The sequence below is a fragment of the Neopelma chrysocephalum genome, unplaced genomic scaffold (genome assembly GCF_003984885.1).
Source record: "Neopelma chrysocephalum unplaced genomic scaffold, ASM398488v2 Primary Assembly neopelma1_74, whole genome shotgun sequence".
NCBI classification, from domain to species: domain Eukaryota; kingdom Metazoa; phylum Chordata; class Aves; order Passeriformes; family Pipridae; genus Neopelma; species Neopelma chrysocephalum.
This window is the reverse complement of record NW_020897735.1, coordinates 8,920,957-8,941,699: the sequence shown is the minus strand read 5'-3', so window position 1 is coordinate 8,941,699 and position 20,743 is coordinate 8,920,957. Positions and strand designations below refer to the sequence as shown.

The 20,743-nt window shown below is 43.5% G+C and overlaps 1 protein-coding gene across 3 annotated transcripts in view; it reads right to left on the bottom strand.

Annotated features, from left to right (window-relative positions):
- Positions 1-1,120: 1,120 nt before the first annotated feature.
- The window catches only part of RABGAP1 (RAB GTPase activating protein 1), a 76,627-nt gene continuing 57,004 nt past the window's right edge, over positions 1,121-20,743 (bottom strand). For all 3 annotated transcript variants that reach the window (XM_027688024.1, XM_027688025.1, XM_027688026.1), the window contains 13 exons: positions 18,133-18,246; positions 17,479-17,553; positions 15,134-15,259; positions 14,639-14,782; positions 13,065-13,106; positions 12,598-12,726; positions 9,639-9,731; positions 8,546-8,656; positions 5,758-5,862; positions 5,200-5,283; positions 4,341-4,412; positions 3,651-3,848; positions 1,121-2,838 (listed from right to left, as the gene is read on the bottom strand). In XM_027688024.1, coding sequence (XP_027543825.1) covers positions 2,716-2,838; positions 3,651-3,848; positions 4,341-4,412; positions 5,200-5,283; positions 5,758-5,862; positions 8,546-8,656; positions 9,639-9,731; positions 12,598-12,726; positions 13,065-13,106; positions 14,639-14,782; positions 15,134-15,259; positions 17,479-17,553; positions 18,133-18,246 — 1,416 coding nt within the window. In that variant the 3' untranslated portion in view covers positions 1,121-2,715. The remainder of the gene's footprint in view (positions 2,839-3,650; positions 3,849-4,340; positions 4,413-5,199; positions 5,284-5,757; positions 5,863-8,545; positions 8,657-9,638; positions 9,732-12,597; positions 12,727-13,064; positions 13,107-14,638; positions 14,783-15,133; positions 15,260-17,478; positions 17,554-18,132; positions 18,247-20,743) is intronic.

The window sequence follows — 20,743 nt, the reverse complement described above, 5'->3', positions numbered from 1 at the left end:
TCAGCACAGGATCCATTTTTCTTGATTAGTTGTGGATATTTTAGATGGAGTGAAATGCCTTGGTAATTCTGTGCATCAAAAACCTTCAGGTAGGCATGTGAAATAATCCATAGTGGCTGGAAACTGCCTATGAAATGTTTTGGATGAAATGCTGGGAAGCAGTTATGGATGTCCCACATCCATACTAAAATGGGGAGTATATCTGCCTGCAATTTGGAGGTAATGTTTACTTAAAGAGAGGAAGAAATCTGAACAATAAAGCAGCTTTCCCCTCCCTCTAAGTACCTCAGTTTTGGAGGAAGGTACACTCTTACACCATTTCCCAGTTCCTTTGAGGAAGACAAGTGAATGAAGTGCTCTGGGTTGTTTCTTCCTCTCCCTACTTACCTTTAAACTTTAATTAAAAGTTGTAATTACAGAGAAATTGCAGAGCTGACCTTACCAAGGGATATCCCTCTGGGCAAGACAAAGCAGCAGAGACCACGCACAGCCACGTAATGCCATTCTCTTAAAGCAAAAGTAGGGCTGGAAAGGTGACACCACAACAGCCTCCTAGAGCAGGGCTGCTTCCCCAGTCACCTTTAGTCATTTTGGTGACAAAAATGCATTTTTACTCCTTGTTCTCTCTGCAGAACACGGAGCTGGGGAGCTGAGCTGCCCCGTGACCCAATTAGTGCATCCTCCAGTCGCACGGCAAAGGCTGAAAATCCTGGAAGGATGACGGGAACCACACGTGACCCCACGGAATTTGGTGCTGATGGTGATAAGCAGAGCTTGCCTACATCTATTTTGCAGATTCAAGCAGAATTTGAAGGGCCATGGAAAAAAAAAATGTTCTAAATTGGGCATGTTTGAGAAATACTGAGTCACAAGTCTCAAGCTGCACAAGGTCATTTTGCAGTTTCTTTTTTCAAAGCAAACCCTAGATTTTATTATATAAACCAGTGTTGGCAGCATTCAGAACATGCAGTCTTTTTTAGCAAAGCCCTTTGCAGCATGACTATAGTTTCAGTCTTGGAGAAGCCTGCAGATGCTACTGCTTCTACTTTAAGAAGAGAATTAGTTTTATATTGCAAAATATTTAATTAACTTCCTGTTCGAATGAAATGAAACAACAAAATAGTTATACAATTTTACTAGTTTATATTTCAATTCATAAAGTATACACACTGCAACTATGCTACCACAATGTCCACGCATCTAATATTGATGGAGTTACAGTATTTTTTTTTTGGTATTAAACAATAGGGATAATGTATGCAGTTAAGGAAAAAAGCTTGGACATAGCATGTTCTATCCCGTAGTTACAGAGTACATTAGCTAGCATTAGTACAGTAAACAAGAAAAAGGTAGAAATACAAAATAAACCAAATATCTTTATATACAAACCAGTGCCTCTTATTGTTACCAGCTTATACTCACACTGCACACAAAATTTATCCACTGATGCAATAGATACTTCAGCATAACACAAACCATTATAAATTAAAAAATTACAAGGTGCAAAACTCCATTCTACAGCTTTCTGGTGAGAACTCAATACAATCCAAGGAATAAGGACTCCAAGCACGTTTAGCACCTATTAGTGCAACTGCATCGAGCGTGAAGAACGACCTACACCCCCTCGGGACCACCAGGGAAGAGAGGTGACAGCTAGAGATGCTCGCAGCTACACCCACGCTGTGATTTCTGCCTCATATATATCTCAGTTTATTGTTTCTTTGTCCCATTCATACCTATGTGCAAAACTAAAACCTGGGAGCTCCGGGGGAGCTCCGCAGAAGGCCCTGCTACAGCCGGGTAAAAACAAACAAACAGGAACAAAACAGAAACCGGACAAACCCCAGACAGACTCAGTTCCATGTCAGCCCATCCACATCATCAGTACTCTTGAGCAGTCCTGGTGGGGGCAGGGAACGCTGTTGATATGTGGATGAACAATATGACACAAGAGAAACGGAAATTCGCCAAGAATTTGCATTATTCTTGTCTAGCACTTCCACAAGTCTCCCAGCCTCCGGTGGGGGATTGGTTTGGCTGCCCATGCCAAAAAAGCCCAGAGTTGCATAGAATTGATTAGTAACAGAAAGAAATGCCAAACACAGAGAGATGGATGCTACATCTACTAAAACAAAGTGGGGTTGCTCGACAGGAATGCTGAAATCATCCCCATTCATAAAGCAAAACATGTCACCTCCTACTCTCCATTTCCTACCTCTGGGGACTGCTTTCTGGCACTGATGTAGTTCTTGATAAAGTTGTCTTTTTTTGTTGCATTTTTTCCTTTTTTCCTTTTTTTTTCCTTTTTTTTTTTTTTTTACTTCGTTAGTGACACTTTTCCTTTCAAATAAAATATTAAAAAAGGTTATAACTGTAAAAAAACCTATCATATGTAAACTTAACAATTAGGGTTTGGTAAGTTCTCGTACCTAGTCTGTGAAAAGCCTCCAGCCAGACGCAGAATGGAGTGTTTCTCTGAAGAGCTTCAATCTAGCTACATCACCTGTTAAATATCAGTAGTATGAACATCCCATGTCTAGCAATAAAACCTCTCCTGTGTTTCCATCCTCTTTATCACTGACCTATTGAAATCCTGACATGCTGTGTTTCTATTTTATTTACATTCTGGTCCTCTCATGTCACAGAATTAAACATCTGGCCAAGGAAGGCAACAAAAGGTGTTGTGTTAAAAGGTGTGTTTGACAGAACTGCTTTTCAACAAGTCTCTTTTCCTTGGACTCCAGTCACTGTTTTTATAGAGCTTATTGTTCTGTTGAACCACGTTTTCTTTGCAGCTTGTACTTCATTCAGGGCCAGACCCAAATGGTGCTCCAAGTCCTGCAAGCACAAGAGTAATTTCATTAATTTGTTATGCATTCACAGCACAAGGCTTTAGGAGTCAAACTTAGAAGGCTCTAGGACATCTACAACCTCTTGGCCACCTTTAGAAATTAAACCAGTCTTACATAAGTTAAAAGCAGCACAACAAGCCGATGAAGAGAGGAAAAAAAAAGCCTTGAAAAGCAAAACAAGACTTGTGTCTTTGCCCTTAGTGAAACATTCCCCTTTCTTCAATACATCTAAACCCTTTAATTCTCTCCCATCTGAGGAGGAGCTACTCCCACAGGAAGTGGACTTTCTACAAACTAATTTTTACCTTTCTGTGAACAAGCAGCACCGACACACCAGTTTTAGGCTAAAAGAACAACGTTGTCATGTTTTACACAAATACCTCAAGTACCTGGAGTGCTTTCCAACCGTGTTTTAAGAAACATGTCTAACATTTGTCACATGTTAGCTCTTCATTTAACACTGATTGCGAGATAAAGGAGTGTGTGATTCAGTGCTCTGTCACAGCTTGGACCCCTTCCAAGCAGTTGCAGAGGATCAGGCAGTCAGTGCTGCACTGCAGACAGGCAGATGTCTGCAAGTTGGAGGAGCTGGTAAATACAGTTCGTGCAACTTCAATTATGTTGTCTGCACACACCGAGTTTCAGCTCCAGTGTTTGGTTAAATAGCACAGGCAGGAAATAGCAGGTTACAGTTTCAACCAACAGGCTCTGTTCCAGTCCCTCCACAATTCCCACACACATTTTTCTAGGAATGCAGACACGCTGTACAGACAACAGAACGAACCTCCAGAGCATTACCTGTATTTTACATTCCGCCTCCACAAGCTGCAGTTTGGTCTGGGCCAGCTCAAGCTCCATCTCCCTCAGCTGGTTCTTCAGCGTTTCCTTCTCCTCATCCGTGTCCTCGTCCGACCCGTCCTTGGCAGTGCTGGCCACCTTCACCCGGCCCTCCTTGTTGAAGAACTCCCGGCAGTGCTCACAGTCATCCACCTTTTGCTAAACAAACACCTGGGTGTGAACCAAGGCCTGGGCATGTGATCAAAGCCTCTTCCTGCCTCTGCACCAGAGGGATCACTCGTGGGAACCTGTGGGCAGGCACAGCCGAGCAGGAGCTCCTGCCACCCCCACCTCGTGGGCTCTGCAAACACTGCTGTGTTACTTGGCTGCAATAATGGGCTTTGTCCCACCCCCAGGTTACTTTAAGGTAAAAGACAGTCAGAGAATCTCATCCAGAAAAAAAAAGACCCCTCAGAAAAATTAACAGTTATTATTGCCCAGCATCAACATTATCCTGTAAGCACCACAGCGGGACAGGGATGACACCCACTCATCTTTTCTCCCAGACCTCCCCCTTATAATCTTCTCTTTTATCTACAGGAACTCTCTTGCAGCCACCATTTTAATAATGCAATAAATTGTGTGCTTGCTGGCAGGATTTTGCTAAGAGACTGAAACATTGGGAGACTGTGCATCTCTCTGGTCTCTTACCCGTATTTTCTCAATTTCAGCTTTATTTGCTGTTTGTTGCTTTTCCAGTCGCTCACTCAGCTGGGAACAAATCTGACAAGCAAAATTATGTTACCAGACCATTTATAAATGTAAATTTTCTCCCAAATGAATGCTAAAGCACAAATAAATGCTACTGCAATATTAACGTGGATAGTCTGAGGACTCTTAGAAAGCCAGGAAAATTGGGATGCTGCATTAAGTTGTCCCATTGTACGTATTCCCATTCTCTACATATTCTTCCATTCCCACAGGAAAAGGTGCAGTTTCAATGTAAGTTATTAGCAGTTTGGCCTTGCTAAAGGAGCCAGAAAAGGTTAAGAATAACATGGCTCTTTTTGTTGCCTTTGGGATAAAAGAACCGTCAAGACAGAGTAGTAAAAAACCTAATTTGTTCCCTGAAACCTGTTATGGGCCCACTAAAAAGATACATGAATGTGCTCCCTTGATACCTTGTGATCGGGAGCTTGAAAACCAAAGGAAATCTTTGAAAGGAAAATGGCATCTTCTTTTTATTTCTTAGGTGCTGTTACCATTTGATTGAAAAAGGAAAGCTGGAGAGAAGCTTTTGCAGATGAGGTGAACCTTTGATCCACAGGAGCCCATCAGAACAAGGTCAGGCTGTGGTGACTGATCACGGACAAACACCCACATCAGGGGCAGACAGGACTGACCACCAACACCAGCACCTCAGCAAAAGAAAATGCACAACCAACCCCAGGCTTCCCATGTGTCCTCAAATGCATGGCACAGATCACACTGATTTCCCCAAATCTCCTCAAATACCTGGGGAGGTCTGGCACTTTGATAGCAAAGCACATCCCCCTGAGGTTGTACTCACCTGTTTGTAGTCACCAATAATAGAGCTGTTCTTTTTGATCTCTGACTCTGCCTTATCTAGTTCCCTACGACACATTTCCTTCAGCTGCAGGAAAGAAAAAGAAAATAAAGGGTTTATATGGCTACAGTCTGAAAAATACCCAGGTGGTATTTCTTCCTCCAGCTTAACCTCCCTGCTCTGCTCTGCAGCAGGGAGCAATGGCCTGGCTCAGCTCCACAGAGGCAAGGAAAAGCTGGGCTTTGGTGGCCCTCACTGACAGAGCAATGGACTGGTGAGGGGAAGGAAGCACCAGAACAGTGCTGCCAGCTGAAGTCCTGCACTGCCTCTCTGTGCAGCATCCCTGGCACAGTCTGGGACTGTGTGATTCCGAGTGAACAATTCCCACCCTGCCAAGCACCTGGCAGGGAAGTGCCAAATCCTGCTCTGCTGACGTCCTTTACACCGCAGAAGAGGGACAAACATGACTTAGAACATTAAGCCCTTCCCACACTTGCCACTTGTTATTTTTATCATTTCTGTACTATACAGAACAGTGGAAATGGCAGAAATGCCCCCAACCTGAGCGGATTCTTCCTCCAGGCGCCTCTTTTCTTCCTCTGCATCAATCAGCTTCTGTTTGGTCATCAGCAGTTCCTTATTCAGGGCATCTGCCTTCTCCTCTGCCTGGAACACAGAGTGGAGGCAGCACTGAGGGGCTTCCCTGCTGTGCCTCCACCAGCACAGAGCCAAGAGTGCAGCCCTGTCAGTCTTATTAAAGTTTGGCTCACTGTTATTAAAAACAACACAACTTTATTCTGAAAGTTATTTTTCTAAAAGTTACCGTTGCAATGGCAAAGCATCAGCAAATCAAAATTAGTGAACAGCACTTACATTCCATCACTCCAAAACTTCTTGAATTCAGTGATTAGTTTTAGCAAAACTGGAGTAGGGATTGCTCCAAAGAAATCCAATAACAGAAGTTGTGTTTTCTTTGTATCCAGACTGGAAGTTGACCAATACATTTTGAAGACAACCAAGGGCACAGCACAGCTCACAATGTGCAAGATCGATAAAAGACCACAACCAGCTCAGACCTAAGTTCAATTTGCAAACATTCAACCTTGCAATGAAAACAGAATTAATGAAAAAGGCCTCTAGAAGGTTTAAAAAGCCCCCAGAATTCTATGGCACCTACCAATGGATGTCATACATCTCTTATGTCACCCAGAAAATACTGCATGAAAAAGCTGAGCTACCAAGGCAAACATAAGAGCCAGGCCCCTCTCTCCTGCCTCCTTAAAGAAATGTCCCACCAGAAACCAACAACCCCTTTATACTGCAGTTTAAGAATAAAAATATATTACTGAAAAATTTCAGGTTCTTTATAAACCACTAAAAACTCTGCAAAGTTAAGACACCTCTTCCTGTCTCACACACACAACACAGCACTTCCCAATAGGTGTATGGATTCTACATAAAAATAGATCAATAACTCAACTGATATATAAAATCTTCAGAAAGTAGCTGTACCGATTCCCTTCAAAGGAAGAAAATCAAAAAGTGAATTTTAGTCCCTTAAAAGTCCTGCTGATCCTTTAAAACAGATGGCAAAGGCAAAGAGAACATCTTTTCATTATAGATGGATTTTAAGCTGTTTTAAAGTTAAAGCAAACTGGGATGTGGGAGCCCAACCACAGCAGAAATATGAAGCCTATTTTCTGGTCTAGTGAAAGGATATTAAGGAAATTCTTGTATTTCCAAATGCTTTGCTTTGATCTTTTAGGTTGCAGATTTCAGACATGCCATGAAGGCATTAGAAAAGGTGTGTTAAACAATGTCCTTGGGTACTTCCCTTTCAGGACATTGGGCTGCCAGAAAGAAACTTATTTCAGGATTCAATTAAAAGAATTAATCAGAGTCCTAAAGTAGGATCAAACCTACCTATGTCCTCCCTGGGGATAACCCAAATGCTGCCAAACATCATTTACCATCTTTGAAGACAAGACTATTATATATCCAGTGAGGCATATCAAAGATTTTGTCTGATTTTGTTCCCCTCCCAGTTCTCCATTTAAACAAAACAACATAAAAGTATAACTGTGTCTCATACAGGCTCAAGCAGCCACAAACAACAGTTAAAAACTGGTAGAAAAAGCTCCTTCAGGACATTTTTTTGCTGGAGTTCACTCCCTGAGTGCCAGTGCTGGGCAGTCTGTAGAGCCTTCTGGAAGCCTCACTAATGAAGGGAAGGAGGAGGGGAACACACCAAAGCGTGGTGAAAACCTGCTTCCTGATTCACACACCTTAACACCAAAGAGCAGTAATTGTAATAAACCTGACAATCATAAACCAAATCTCATTAAGAGCAACATTCACCCACTGGCATCAACATTTAGGACAGGAACATTATTCCAACAGCAAGTTTCCAGGAGACCGTGGGAAACCTTAAATTCTCTGAGGCAGATACACAGGAACATTTGAAAGCCTGTCAACTCCTGCTCTGTATGACTTTCAGAAGTCCTTTTCCTTTGAGATTTCAGAAATGCACTTATCTTGGTACAGAACAAGAATGGCAAAACACGAGCACTTGAACTCTTCCCCTCACCTCCCCGAGCAGACACACGAAATGTGCTCCAGCCTGCCATGTGCTAGAAATGCCAGCACCTTTCTGCCTCTGCATGTCCTGTCAAAAACAATAAGCATATCTCCCAAAATAATAAAATAATAACATCTCCCAAACGTGAATGTGTAAAGAAGGGGATGGGACAGCAAGCTGAAAAAAAATTCCTGTAACCCAAAGCGAACCTGAAGTTTCCTCCTCAGAGCTCTCCTGACATGGAAAGAGCCCAGGAGGGGGAGTTCACATGAGCAGATTCCAACAAGCCAAATGGGAACCACAACAGTGTTCTCAGAGTTGCCCGAGGTACCTGAGAGCCTGAGCCACACCGAGCCAGACACCCTCAGCCTTTCAAGTTTATCAGGCACTTTGCAAAGCCTGTCTGCTGTGAAATCATATTCATAAAAATGCCAGGAAAACAGAATCCAGCATCCATGTTACTGTCTCTGTGACAAAAGGCTTGGCATAGCTCTTGCTAGACTTTCTTTGAACATACAGAGAGAAGAAGGCAACTACTCAAGTCCGGGCTCAGAAGCTCTCCTTTCCCTCAGATCACTCAGGATGCTTTTCACACTCATCAGTATTTCAGTCACCAATCCTGTGTCCTGATCATCAGTGTGCAACAAGGACGTGGAGGAAGGAATCCTGGCCCACCCAAGTCAAAACTACTCCGTGTATCTCCTCTCCAGTGAGAGCAGCAAGAGGGAATTAGCCCTTGTCTGCAGCAGACAGCACAAAGACACATCTTACGTTGTCCAGGTCCTTCCTCAGGGCGATCTTGCTGGTCACCAGCTCGTGTGCCAGGTCGTCGTTCTCCTGCTCCAGCCTCATGTTTGCCTCCTGCAGGCGCCGGTTCTCCCTCTGGGGGACAGGAGACAACAGGGATCAACAAAAAGGCCTTCCCAGATGTTTGTGTCTAGAACACCAAGCCTGCTGTGCTTACACACAAAAGCCAGCCTGGTATCCTGAGTAGGCAAAGACAACTCTACACCTGCATGACATTCCCTGAGGACAGAACTAGCTAGTCATATTATGAATATAAAATAAATACAGTATTAGCCTTGAGAAGAAATCAGGTATAACTAACTCTGCTCAGCTATGACTTGTTGAGCTACAGAAATGTTTCTGAAGCCTGCAATGGGAGGGGTATCATTCTGCCATCGATACCTTGCCAGGCGCTTCCTACAAGTGCTGCTTTTCCTGGCTCAAAATAGAATTTCATGCTGGAAACAGGTGAGAGAAGAGGATCCTGGGAAAAACACTCTATTTTCTCCCTCCTGTTACAACTCCCAGCACAGAGGCAAATACTAAATAGTTTACATAAAACTTTTCTGATTAAAATACATAAATTTATATGCCTGTGTGTGTTATTGTAGTACAGGTACACATACATAACTTTATATGTGTAATTTCTTCCTATATTTATTTGATAAGTAAACTACTCATAAAATTATATACTTACTGTAACATACCTCATTTGAAATCAGGGAGAGGAGTAAAGGCAGGATTGCAATCATGGAAGGCAGAGCTAGAATTAATTAGGCATTTCCTTTCTGTTCATGGGTTTTGGTGCAGTTGGCACGTTACACAAGTGCTAGAAACAGGCTCTACTGAAACACTTCTGTAACCCCAAATATAAATTCATACTATTCCTTTTTTTGCACAAAGCTGGGCTCACAATAACCCCCTTAACATTGCCAGTACAGAGAAAGATTCCCTTCATGGAGCCAATTCCCCTGTTGCATCCAAACTGGTCACCAAACAAAAAGAGCTCAAAAAAAAAAAAGGAGGCAAAATAGGAATTTCCTGTTTGTTAAATCAGACTGGAGAAGGTAAATGTTACCTCAAATCTTTCTATAGGATCCTCCTGTTGAGCTTGCTGCTCTCTCATGGTATGATATTCCTTTTCATATTTCTTCAGCTTCTTCTGGCTAATCTAAATTAAAGCAGCCCATTAGTTCCTGCCCAGAACATCAATAAAAGAACACAATTCACACAGGGTTATGATACCAGCTTTAGGCAACTCCTGCCTTCTACAAAACACAGCTCATGGCTTCCCCCAGCTCTGAGTGTCAAACCCTCAGGTCAGAAGCTCGATTCCACTCAGCACAATGACAGCAGCATCTCTGCCTCTCATCCTTTTGTGGAATACAGGGAAGGTTTCCAGAGGCACCCAGAGCATCCTGCCCCAGCTCTCCCTTGGTGCTGCCCAGCTCTCTGCTGCCCCACACACTGCAGTGGCTCAGCAGAACAGAATCCCCCGAGCCAGGTTTAATTTCTGATGCAGAGGCTTCTTCAGCTGTAACATTTACCATCACACAGAGGTATTTGGTTTACTTTAACATGAGACTGCAAGTGCTGAAAGGGCAAGTGCAGGCTCAGCTGACATCTCTGCTGGTGTCACTCAAGCTCAGCAGAAAACAGCCCAGGCCCTGGGTTGCTGAGGTGTCTGGACAAGCAACAGCTCCGAGGCATGTGAGTCCTCTCCTGTGCTGCTCCGGGGTTTGGGAAGCTGGAATGCTGCCCTGGGCTCCCATGGACACCAACACCAGCAAAGGGACTCTCTCGGGGCCCCAGTTTCCCCTTCTGTGAGAAGGGACAGAAAGGTGATGTTGAATTCAATATTTTTTTGTGCCCAGTGCTCAAGTCCTACAGGGCCGGGGAACACAAGGGAGGCTGTAACAGATCCTGCCCAGCACCTTTCCTGGTGTCACCTGGGCCATGTGCTGCAGTGGTTCAGAACAGGGACCATGCCCAGAGCACTGTGAGCATTTCACATCCCACTCACTGTGCATCTAAACGAAATCTCTGGCATTAAAAGTTGCTACTGAACCTTCAGTATTATTTCAGTAACCCAAATAAATGGCTATGGTCTCCTCTTGAAAAAACCCTTGTCTGAGAAACGGGCTGAATTCTACATGCATAAACGACAGGCAGAATGGAAAACGTGTTTGCTTTCTCTGCTCTCTGGTTTTATCACTAACAGCCTTCCTGGAGAGGAGCTGCAGAAACCTGGTGGCCAGGCTCCCTCTAGTGAGGGCTGACCAGAAGCACCTCCCGGCCCTTGGGACCAGGATGGCCCTTTTGGAGGTGCCACCCCCTTTGCCTGGAGCAGCTCCCACCACATCACAACTGCAGGAGTTATTCTTACTGAGCACCCCAGACACCCACCCAGAGTATTTAACCCTTCCCTGACAGTGAAGGCAGAGACTTGAGTGGATTATCTCCCTGCTCTGCCTCTGCTCTAACACTGCCCAAGTCTTTGGGTTTTGTACCCCAAATCTCCAGCTGTGTAAAGGTTAGATCTTGACAAGTCAGGCATCCAGCTATGTGAGAGGGCAGGGAGGCAGACACACCACTGTATTTTCATCTTCTTTTCCAAGTGCATTAAGAGCATTTGCCTTTTTCAGGTGATCCTGGGAAGATTTGCCACTGTCACCAATTCCAGGCACTGGAGGCCTGGAGGAATCCCTGCCCTGGGGAAGGATTCTTGGTTTGCACGGTCAGAGGAAGCAGAAATGGACACTGCAGTCCCATCACAGTTTTTCAGGGGCACAGGAGGCAGCTCATATAACTCTGCTAACATTTGTTGCCCAGAGAAGCTGCAGCTGCCCCATCCCTGGAAGTGTCCAAGGCCAGGTTGGACGGGGCTTGCAGCAACCTGGGCTAGTGTAAGGTGTCCCTGCCCATGGCAGGGGTGGAATGAGATGGTCTTTAAGGTCCCTTCCAACCCAAACCACTCTGTGATTCCATGATTTGATGGCAACAATGATGAGTGACTTTAAGAATCTAGTGTTGTCTCCAGCTGATCCTTTGCTGACCTCCTTTCAGCAGAATGCTGTTCTAATCACAATGCCTTAGCCAGGCTACTTCTCCCTTCCTATAAATTATTTATTTTGACATCAGGCCCTTTTCTGCTCAAAAAAACACTTGCAGATACAGAGCTGGAGATTTCTACTGACAGCAAAGGACTTATGTATTAGGTCAAGGAAAGCAATATGTGCAGCACTTCCATCAGATGTGATACAGAAGTGTCCAGCACCTGTGCTGAGCCCAGCAGTGCTGTCTGTGCTTCCTCCATAACCTCCCCTTTAATCCCCCCAACCCTCACAGCACTCCACAAGCCGTGGGCAACCTTGCCATGTCCACTCAGAGACTGTTTGCTTGTGCCACTTCACACAGCACTGGGAACGCAGGGAATTTTGGCAGAGTGGGAAGAGGAACAAGTTGTTATTTGGGAACATAAACGATAAATGTACTTATTATCACAGAATGAGAGAATACACTGGACAGAATGGACCCACAGGGATCATCGAGTCCAACTCTTAACCCTGCACAGGACCACCCCCAAGAGTCACACCATGTGCCTGAGAGATCTGAACCACATGCATGTGCAACATTTAATCTGTGGCTAATGCTAAATTAGAGTCAGGAGATAGAACAGCTTTAGTCTCGATTATTCTGTAATTTCTACACTAGCTTCATAAAAGATATGCTTGAACTCTGGGCAGAATACTGGTGTCCACACTGCTACTACACCAGGATCAGGATCCCAAGCTGCCTTGGATGTCAACATGCTGTGGAAGCTGTGCAATTCCACACTGATGCTGCAAAGATTCCCTCTGGTGAATCTGAAGGAGAAGGGACACTTTGAACCACACCAGTGTATCCAACTCAAAACTAATCCACACAATCATATCCAATTAACCTGCATTTGGACGAGTCAGTTGCTGGGTTCCAGCTGGGCACAAGGAGGTGTCCCCAGAGTGGGGACAGTGGCCTGCAGTGCCAGCCCCCCTCACCTTCATGTTGCAGGCCAGCTCCATCAGCTTCTTGGCATTCTCCTCGGAGCGGTACCGCTTGGGCAGCTGCACCCGGAAGAACTTGAGAGCCCCCTCGAAGTCAGTCAGCAACAAATCATCCTTGGTGGTCTGCAGGCAGGGAGACAAACACCAGGAAAAGCCCGTTCTGTACAACTGCTGAGTTCCCAGAGACAATAAAGCAGCAAGAGTTTTGGAAAGCTCTCAAAACATCGCTGCTTCTTAACCTTCTGCAAAGAGGGCTTGTTTCTATTTCTGCAACCTTCTATTCACCCCCCCAAAAAAGCACAGTGCTGCACGGGACGTGCCAGACCACGGCACGTGTAACACAGGGAGTTGTTGGCTTCTTAAAAGAAAGCATCATGTTTTTGTAACCGGCATCTTAATTTTTTATATTCTTAATGTTTTCATGATGATGCATAAACCACAGAGTAACACTGTATACTCACTTTTAATAATCCCAGTGCAACGTTAAAGATAACACTTATTCCCTGGAAAAAAAAGGAAGACAAAATAAATTAATTTCTCAGTGTTTACAAGCCTGGGTATGAATTTATTTGGTGGGTTTTGTTGCTTGTCTAGTTTCTGTGAAAAGGAGAACCAGGATACACATGTAACCAGGTGCTCTTTTAAATCAAAGGCCCAGAGAATGACTTTGCAAACAACTGGGAAAGTGTCTTTACTGGAGGGCCATTACAGAGAGCAAAACAATTAACATAGTTTTACTATCTCCTCATTAGTCTGAAACGATGAAGGCACTGTTGTGCTTTTTATTTATTTTTAATGACTAGTTGGCCAGCTCAAGATAATTTAATTTTCATATAGCAACTTCTGCAAACAGCAATTCAAATGCAACAATATATACACCAACATATCAAGTTCTCATCTTCCAAACCTGGGACAATTTGTGTCATGAAAAATAAAGTGACTCACTCCAGGACGAGTCCCACAGCAGCTACTTTGCCACTGCTCCTTACAGTGCTTTATTGATATAGTCCAATTAAATACCAACAGTTCCCATAGTCAGCAGTAGCACACACCTTCTCCAGGGGTCCCTTTCATAATTGTGACACTTTGCTCATCTTATTTCAGGGCTGTCTTTCTTTTTCCCACCGAATTATTCTCTCACTATTACTTTACAACGATTAAAAAAACCCTTAAAACTTCTCTATGAGCACATTTACTATTTATGAACTGAAAATGTGTTTCTAAACAAACAGAACTCATTTTCTCCATACCATCTGCTGCTTCCTATTCCACTGGCACATGGACAAAGCAAGCAGCAGACACAGAGGAAGGGCAGGAACACTGACCAGGAGGTTTATGAATGCTGGAACCCTTCAGTGAAGGAAAAGCCACTTCACAGGAACAACTGCAGATCCAAGGAAGAATGGATGTGTAATGTCACCCAGCAAATCATTAAATAACTCAAGGATACTTCAGTGCAAGATGGGATTTGTTCACTGATGTTAACAAGCACTGACTCTAATTACACTGCTTACCAGCACAGCACCAAATACACTGTTCTAAACATGATTGCAGACAAAATCTCCATGTAAAGAACTTTGCTCTCTAAATATATCCTGTGAAATATAGAGAGACCTCAAGTTTCCCAGGAAAAAGAGCTCCAAGCTTGTTGCCCAGCATGAGAGTTAGCTGGGCAATTTTATACCCAATGGCCTCCATGCAATAATATTCTAGGAAAAAAATAAGTTATCATTGTAAGAAGAGAAGAATCCACATATTTTTAAATTAACTCTCATCCCATGAGCACTGTTTAGAGTCATCTCACATAGATTCAGCAGTGCTATAGGAAATGGGAGATTATAATATTTTAAATAGATAGTGACTCCTAATTTGAATCTTTGAAATGCTGAGAACTTCTTTCATTGCAGAAATATAACACTTTACATAAAAATATCACCTGCCTTGCTCTGAGAGAACAGATAGTAACAAGGACATGAACATAGTGACAAACTGTCAGGGGCTGGGAGCTGTGCAAGTCTCCAGTTATAACACACACCTCACACAGGAGCAAGTCAATAATGTGGAAGACCATGTAGAGAGGGAATTTTGCAGTGAAGAGGGTCAGGAACCACTGGGAAGCATACATGTGTGCTTCAAGGCTGATGTCCAGGAAGTGGTTATACAGGTCAGGAATGTATTCCTGGGAATAAAACACACACACAGAGTCAGTTAATTTAGACTATTCAGAGCTGTAGCTGAAATCCCAAATTACAAAGGAAGGTCGGGGAGGGTGACAATCAGTGCAGCAAGGCAGAGTTCTGCACCCACCATTCCTGACATGCCAAGGGGCCTCCTAAGGATGCCAAAGGCTTGTCCAGGTGTGGGTGCCCACAGGGACACAGTAACTTGGCTCAGCAGCCCCAGCCAGTGCTGGCTGACACAGCAGAGCCACCTCTCCACCCTGGCTGCCAGGTGACAGCACTGTTCCCATCTGAGACAGGCACCAGGGGTCTGCAGGCTCTGACCACCCACCCCCAGGGCCCAGCCCCACCTGCATGAGGCGCTCCAGCTGATAGAACTTGCAGTGCAAATCTTCAAAGTTCTGTTTGAAAAGTTCCCTGAGTCCATAATCGAACATGATTTTGACCAGAACGCTGAACGCTTGCTCCTCAGGCATCTGGGAGAGAGGAAATCATTCAGCACAGAGCATTCAAACCTCTCCTATCAGCACCTCCCTTCTCCTCCCTCTCGCTGAAAGGATAAATTGTCACCACTTTTTAATCCGGTTTGAGGGTAAACAAGAATATTAACACACAAAAATGACATTCAGTGTTGCCAAGGGCATTTCAGTCTTATTCTGTGGAATAAACCACCTCTCAATCACTCCACTAAAAATACATCTTCCAGACAGCAAGACCAAAGCAGTTTCCTGGTGTCTTTGTTCCAAATCATGTCAGAATCTGAATGTTACAGATTTTGACCAGCCCAACCCTCTGTCAGCTACATAAATAAGACAGAAGCAGTATTACTAGAGGATGTTAAACAGGATCTTTTCCTTATTCTTAATTTTATATTTACCTTTTTCAATGACATTATTATATTTGGTGTTTATTTATTAGATGGCCCAAATAAGAGAGATCAGTAAGTGCCAATAGAAATTCCACCTATCCCAACTCAGCATTGGTTTGGGAAGGTTCAATGTCCCTTTCCTGCCAAAAACTGAAGAAACACTCAAAGCTCATCAGTCTTTTGACATTTTTCCCTGCCCTCAAAATTCAGTTTTCATATTTCCGTAGAAAAGTCTGACTTTGGGTCAGTTCCTGGTTCCTGTAAAGGACAGAACATCCATTTCAAGTATTCTATTATTAATCTGCAGATGGAGTTTGTTAAAACTGAAAACTTTGCTGAAACATTCCAAACTGGGAGTGAAGGACTCCCAGAAACTTAATTTCCTTTTCTGCAACATTTGTTTTTATTATTTATTTTCCCCAACAGCCACACTCCAAAGGCTGACTTCAAAGACAATCGAAACAAAACAAATTTATTTGAAATTTATCTTTTTTAAATGCATACATTAATCCCAGAAGCCACAACTGTTGTTAAAGGGAGAACTCTGGAATAACACATGGTTCAGTCATGACAGTGAGTCTCTCTAATGCAATGGATATTAAAGAAATGGACATATGACAATGAAAAAGCTGAAAGAAAGCACATCTGTTTCAGTAGAAGTGTTCAGTTCTCTCAGTGCTGCCCTTCTCAATGATTTAGTGAGGAAATTAAGAGTTAATTGCTCATCAAGTAAATATTGCAGATTACAGTTACCAAGAACTAAAAGGTTGTTATCATTGAACACTTGGTTTTTTTTTCACAAGAGTGGAGTTTACAATCTCTTCTATACCCTCCACTGACTTTACAACATTATGGAAAGTCCTCCCCTGAAGACCAGACCTCCTCTGCCACCAAACTGCAGAGAACCCTTCCAGCTCCGTCCTCTGTGGCAGAACAGGCACTGAAGAGCAGCTGGGAAAAGGAACCTCAGAGCACAACTGGGCTTAGGAGCTCTGCAGTTCCAGCTCCCCCTTGCAATAGAAACACTGACAAAAAGCAGACCTTACTTTAAACCAGAGCAGTCTATAAATAATCTGAACAGATTTCTAATCCTCTCCTATTTCCCAAGCGTGAGTGAATCTAAAACTTTTGCTCCTGACACACAGGAACCATCAATCTCTCTCCAGCTTCTGAACACACCAGCAATTAAAGGCTATTACACTGATGAGATCAGTTCTATCAACAGCAATTAAGTTTAAAAAAGCATAATATAGTTTCTTTTAAAAATATTAAAATATTATTGTATCCTTCCCTAACCTCTGAAACCAAGGAGCACAAAGACCTACAGGAAACAGCTCACAGGCAGCACAGTCTGCACTGAGACCTTATGACTGACATCCCTCAGTGCCCTCCACATATATATATATGTATATATACACATGTATACAGGACATGACAATCACCATCCGTATTTCTGACTGATTCCAGTAGAAACACCTTCTAGAAAGCTTAAATCTGACCTTGAAACCCTGTAACAAAAACATTTACAGCGCTGTCTTAAACACAAATTCCATGTCTACTGGTGCTCGTGAGTACAGCCCTGAAGGAAGGGGTCCTGGAACAGGAACTTGGGGAATGAACTGACTGCAGACCAGAGTCCCCACAAACACCACAGGAGGCTTTAAACAATCCACTCTTCGCTGTCTAAAATCACGTTATTACTGACCAACACACAAGGGGATATGAGCCCTGCAACCCCACTAGTTCAGGAGTTTGTTCCAGGCAAAGTGGAGCAATAATTATTCTTCAGTTTGAAACAAATGAGGGCAAACCCTTGCAAACACTCACATGTAACAGCAGCACAGCAGCAAGAAACGACTGGCCTTGGCAGTAGCCAATCTCTTCATCGTAGACAGAGTAGGCCTGAAAAAAGAATCAAGACTTTACTTCCATCTGTCTCAGGCTGCAAACACAAAGAAAACAGAACAAACACTGCATTGAACACAGCTCCATAAACTTTCACCTGTACACAGGTGCCACAGGGACATTAGGAAGAGGGAGGAACACCAGGAATATGAAAGAGTGCTGGAAGCCTAAACAACTCCAGCCAACTGAATGCAGTGAGCTGTCCATTCCTGCCCAGCTCCTCCTGGTAACAAGCAGCCTCAGTGCATGTCTGAGGCTTTAGAACATTTATGGGAGGTACACAGTTATCTCCAGTTACATAATTTGTCCAGCTTGATCCAGGCTGACAGGTCTGGAATCATGGGAAGTCTCTGCACCAAACACTTCAGTGTTGAGGAATCCAGAAGGGCTTTATGTCTCCTGTCTGAGTGGCACCATCACCTCACTCTGGTGAGGAACCAGAGTGAGCCAGGGCCAGAGTCTGTCTCCATGACAGGCAATGGCAACACATCCACATTCTTCTCAGCTACCAGTCACATCTGTCAGTGATGCTGAATGCAAGTCACCAAAACCAGCCCAGAAGAATTTAAAGGATACCTTGCATATTTTGTACAGGGAGTCCTGGCCATCCCCCCCAGTATCTTTAAAATAATCATGAGCAGGGAACGTTCGATTGATGTCTCGGGTGATGGCACTGTCTTGTGGAGACTCCTGTTAGAAAAAGAACACGATATGTAAATTAAAACACATCAAAAGAATATAAATTACAAATGCTAGGACTGAGAGTTGGAAGATTGGCACTGGGTTCTGTGCACTGTTCTAAATTTAACAAAACACAGCCCACTCCACCAGAGCAGGCTGGCAGCTCCACAGGACAGTCTGGATAGACTTGGTTACCTAAACACATCTGGGAAGGGTCAGGGAGGGGCAGGTCACACACACACAGACACACAGACACAGACACACACGTGTTCCAGGCCACTGCAATGCAGAGCCTTCCCCTGGAGACTCCTGATCCCCAGTGCTGCCCAGGCACGTTCCTTTTATCTCCCCACTGCAGGGAGTCACAGCCAACTGTAAGCAGCTGCTGTCCACAAGCCTGTCCCTGAGGTTCAGCTCAGAAACCACTCTGCATCCCCTCCTCAGAATTTAACTACAGAAAACAGAAATCTGAGTATGAGCCTCAGAAATTATTGCTCAGTAAAACGTGACCATGATCAGGGATTTCAGCATGAGGAAGGTGGAACTTTGTTCTCCACACCACTCTGACACCAGCAATTTCAGATGCCTTGGACACTTGGAAAGCTGAACAGTAACATAAAAAGTGTTTTACTCTACCCAAATAACCCATGTTTCTGTAGCAAACGGAAAAAGATTAGAAGCAAAAGATAGTAAAAAAAGTACACGGTGTAATCAGTGTGAAGATCATTCAACAGAGCTTGTAGTTCTTTTTCCTCACAAAAGGATTTTGCAAACAACAAAATTACCACAGTGTGCTTCATTTTCTCTTCTGATTTTAATCCAAGGTTAATGCTCCTCTCTGGGGCTTAATACAGACATTTCATTAGGAAAGCATTATGCTGCTATTAGAATCAAGTTACCAGATTGTTTGGGAAATTATATCAAAAGTACTGTTCAGCACTCCAATTTGATAATAATTAACGTGCTAAAGAGTCTGTCTCATTAAAAGGAAATCAGAAACAAACAAAATCCGATGCTCAATAAACTTCATATGAAAATCTACCTTTTAAGTCAAAGACAAGTACACTAATGGCTGGCTGTTGGCTTCAGCATGTTTTGCAAGGAGAAAAAGACAATGTTGAGAAACAATCCTGAAAACTTTAAACATGTGAATACAGCCTTAGTGGTAACTTTCAGTTTCTGAAGAGTTTGCAAGGCTGACTTGCATTGAATTCTCTGCAGGAGCTCAGGTGCTGCTCACTGCCAGCAGCTCTGGTACCACACAAGGGGGTTTCCCGAGTGTCACCTGTTCTGCTGCAAGGGCAAAATAACCTCAAATCCACTTGCCTTTTAATCCACTTATTTAACAGCAGAGACCAGAGCATCTGGTTGGAAACTCTTAAGAGAGGCTTCTCAAACAAATCACTCATTATGGCTAAAGAGAACTAATTAGTGGCCTCTCTGGCTTTGCGTGACTTGGTCAGCACTTGACTCCTGTGTTTCAGTACAATTCCTCCAGCAATCTGTAACTCAAGTTCCTGCAGCTGAAGCACAGCTTGGGGAGAGAAAAATCAACGGAAATGATAAGGTTTAAAAAATGTTTTCCAAAAACCGTGGCTTTGAAATCTCCCCATTGGTACAAACTGCTGCAATCCAAGCATTGTGTAACCTTTTCTTTACTCCTATTTTTATACCTTGCTGTGAGAATTGGCTCAATGGGCAATTTCTCATGCTTTCAGGGGACTGGGAACTGAAGGAAACCCTTCTGAACCCACACCCTTCACAAACTGGGATTGAAAAATAGAAAGCTAAGAATGACAGGAAGAAAAAGAAAGTAGTAAAGAAAACAGAATGGAAACCAGCCATGAGAACTCAGGCGAGTGTAGTGAAGATTAAAATTCTCATGAGTTTGCTGCTCTGAAGGAAAGCAGGAAAATGTAGATGCTCAGACTCAGAACATACCTTTCCTCCCCCTCTTTGCTGCACTTTAAAATATTAGGGGAGTTATAGCAAAACCTTCCTCTCCAGCTGATTTAAACAGAAACTACGTGAGTAATTATGGAAACCAGGACACAGTCCAGCAGGGAAAAGCCCATCTATTCTGTCAGTCTGTATAGAAAAGCACATTAGTTCCCACCTCCTAAACTTGTAACACTTAAAAGACGTTTTCCTTGTATTTTTGCAACCTTCCTGCAAGCATCCCAGGATGTGCAAACTTTATCATGCAGTTACAGACTTGATCAACATCTTCACAGTGAGACTGTGTTACTCTGGAAGCTTTTTCTGTAGCTTAAGGCACAATTAGAGCCATGGAAGAGCTGGAGTTCCCAGAACCTTTTCCTGGGGCTGATCTACTTGCAGTTTTCAGCAGCTCAGGTTTATTCCTCCTAATCCCCCACATAAACCCAAGAGGATGGAGAAGCAGCAGCAAAGAATTGCTGAAGGGACAAGATCTGTGGTGACAGAAAATGAAATAAGAGATCTCCAGAGAACAGAGGGAGTTGCCTGCTGGAAATGGCTCATCATC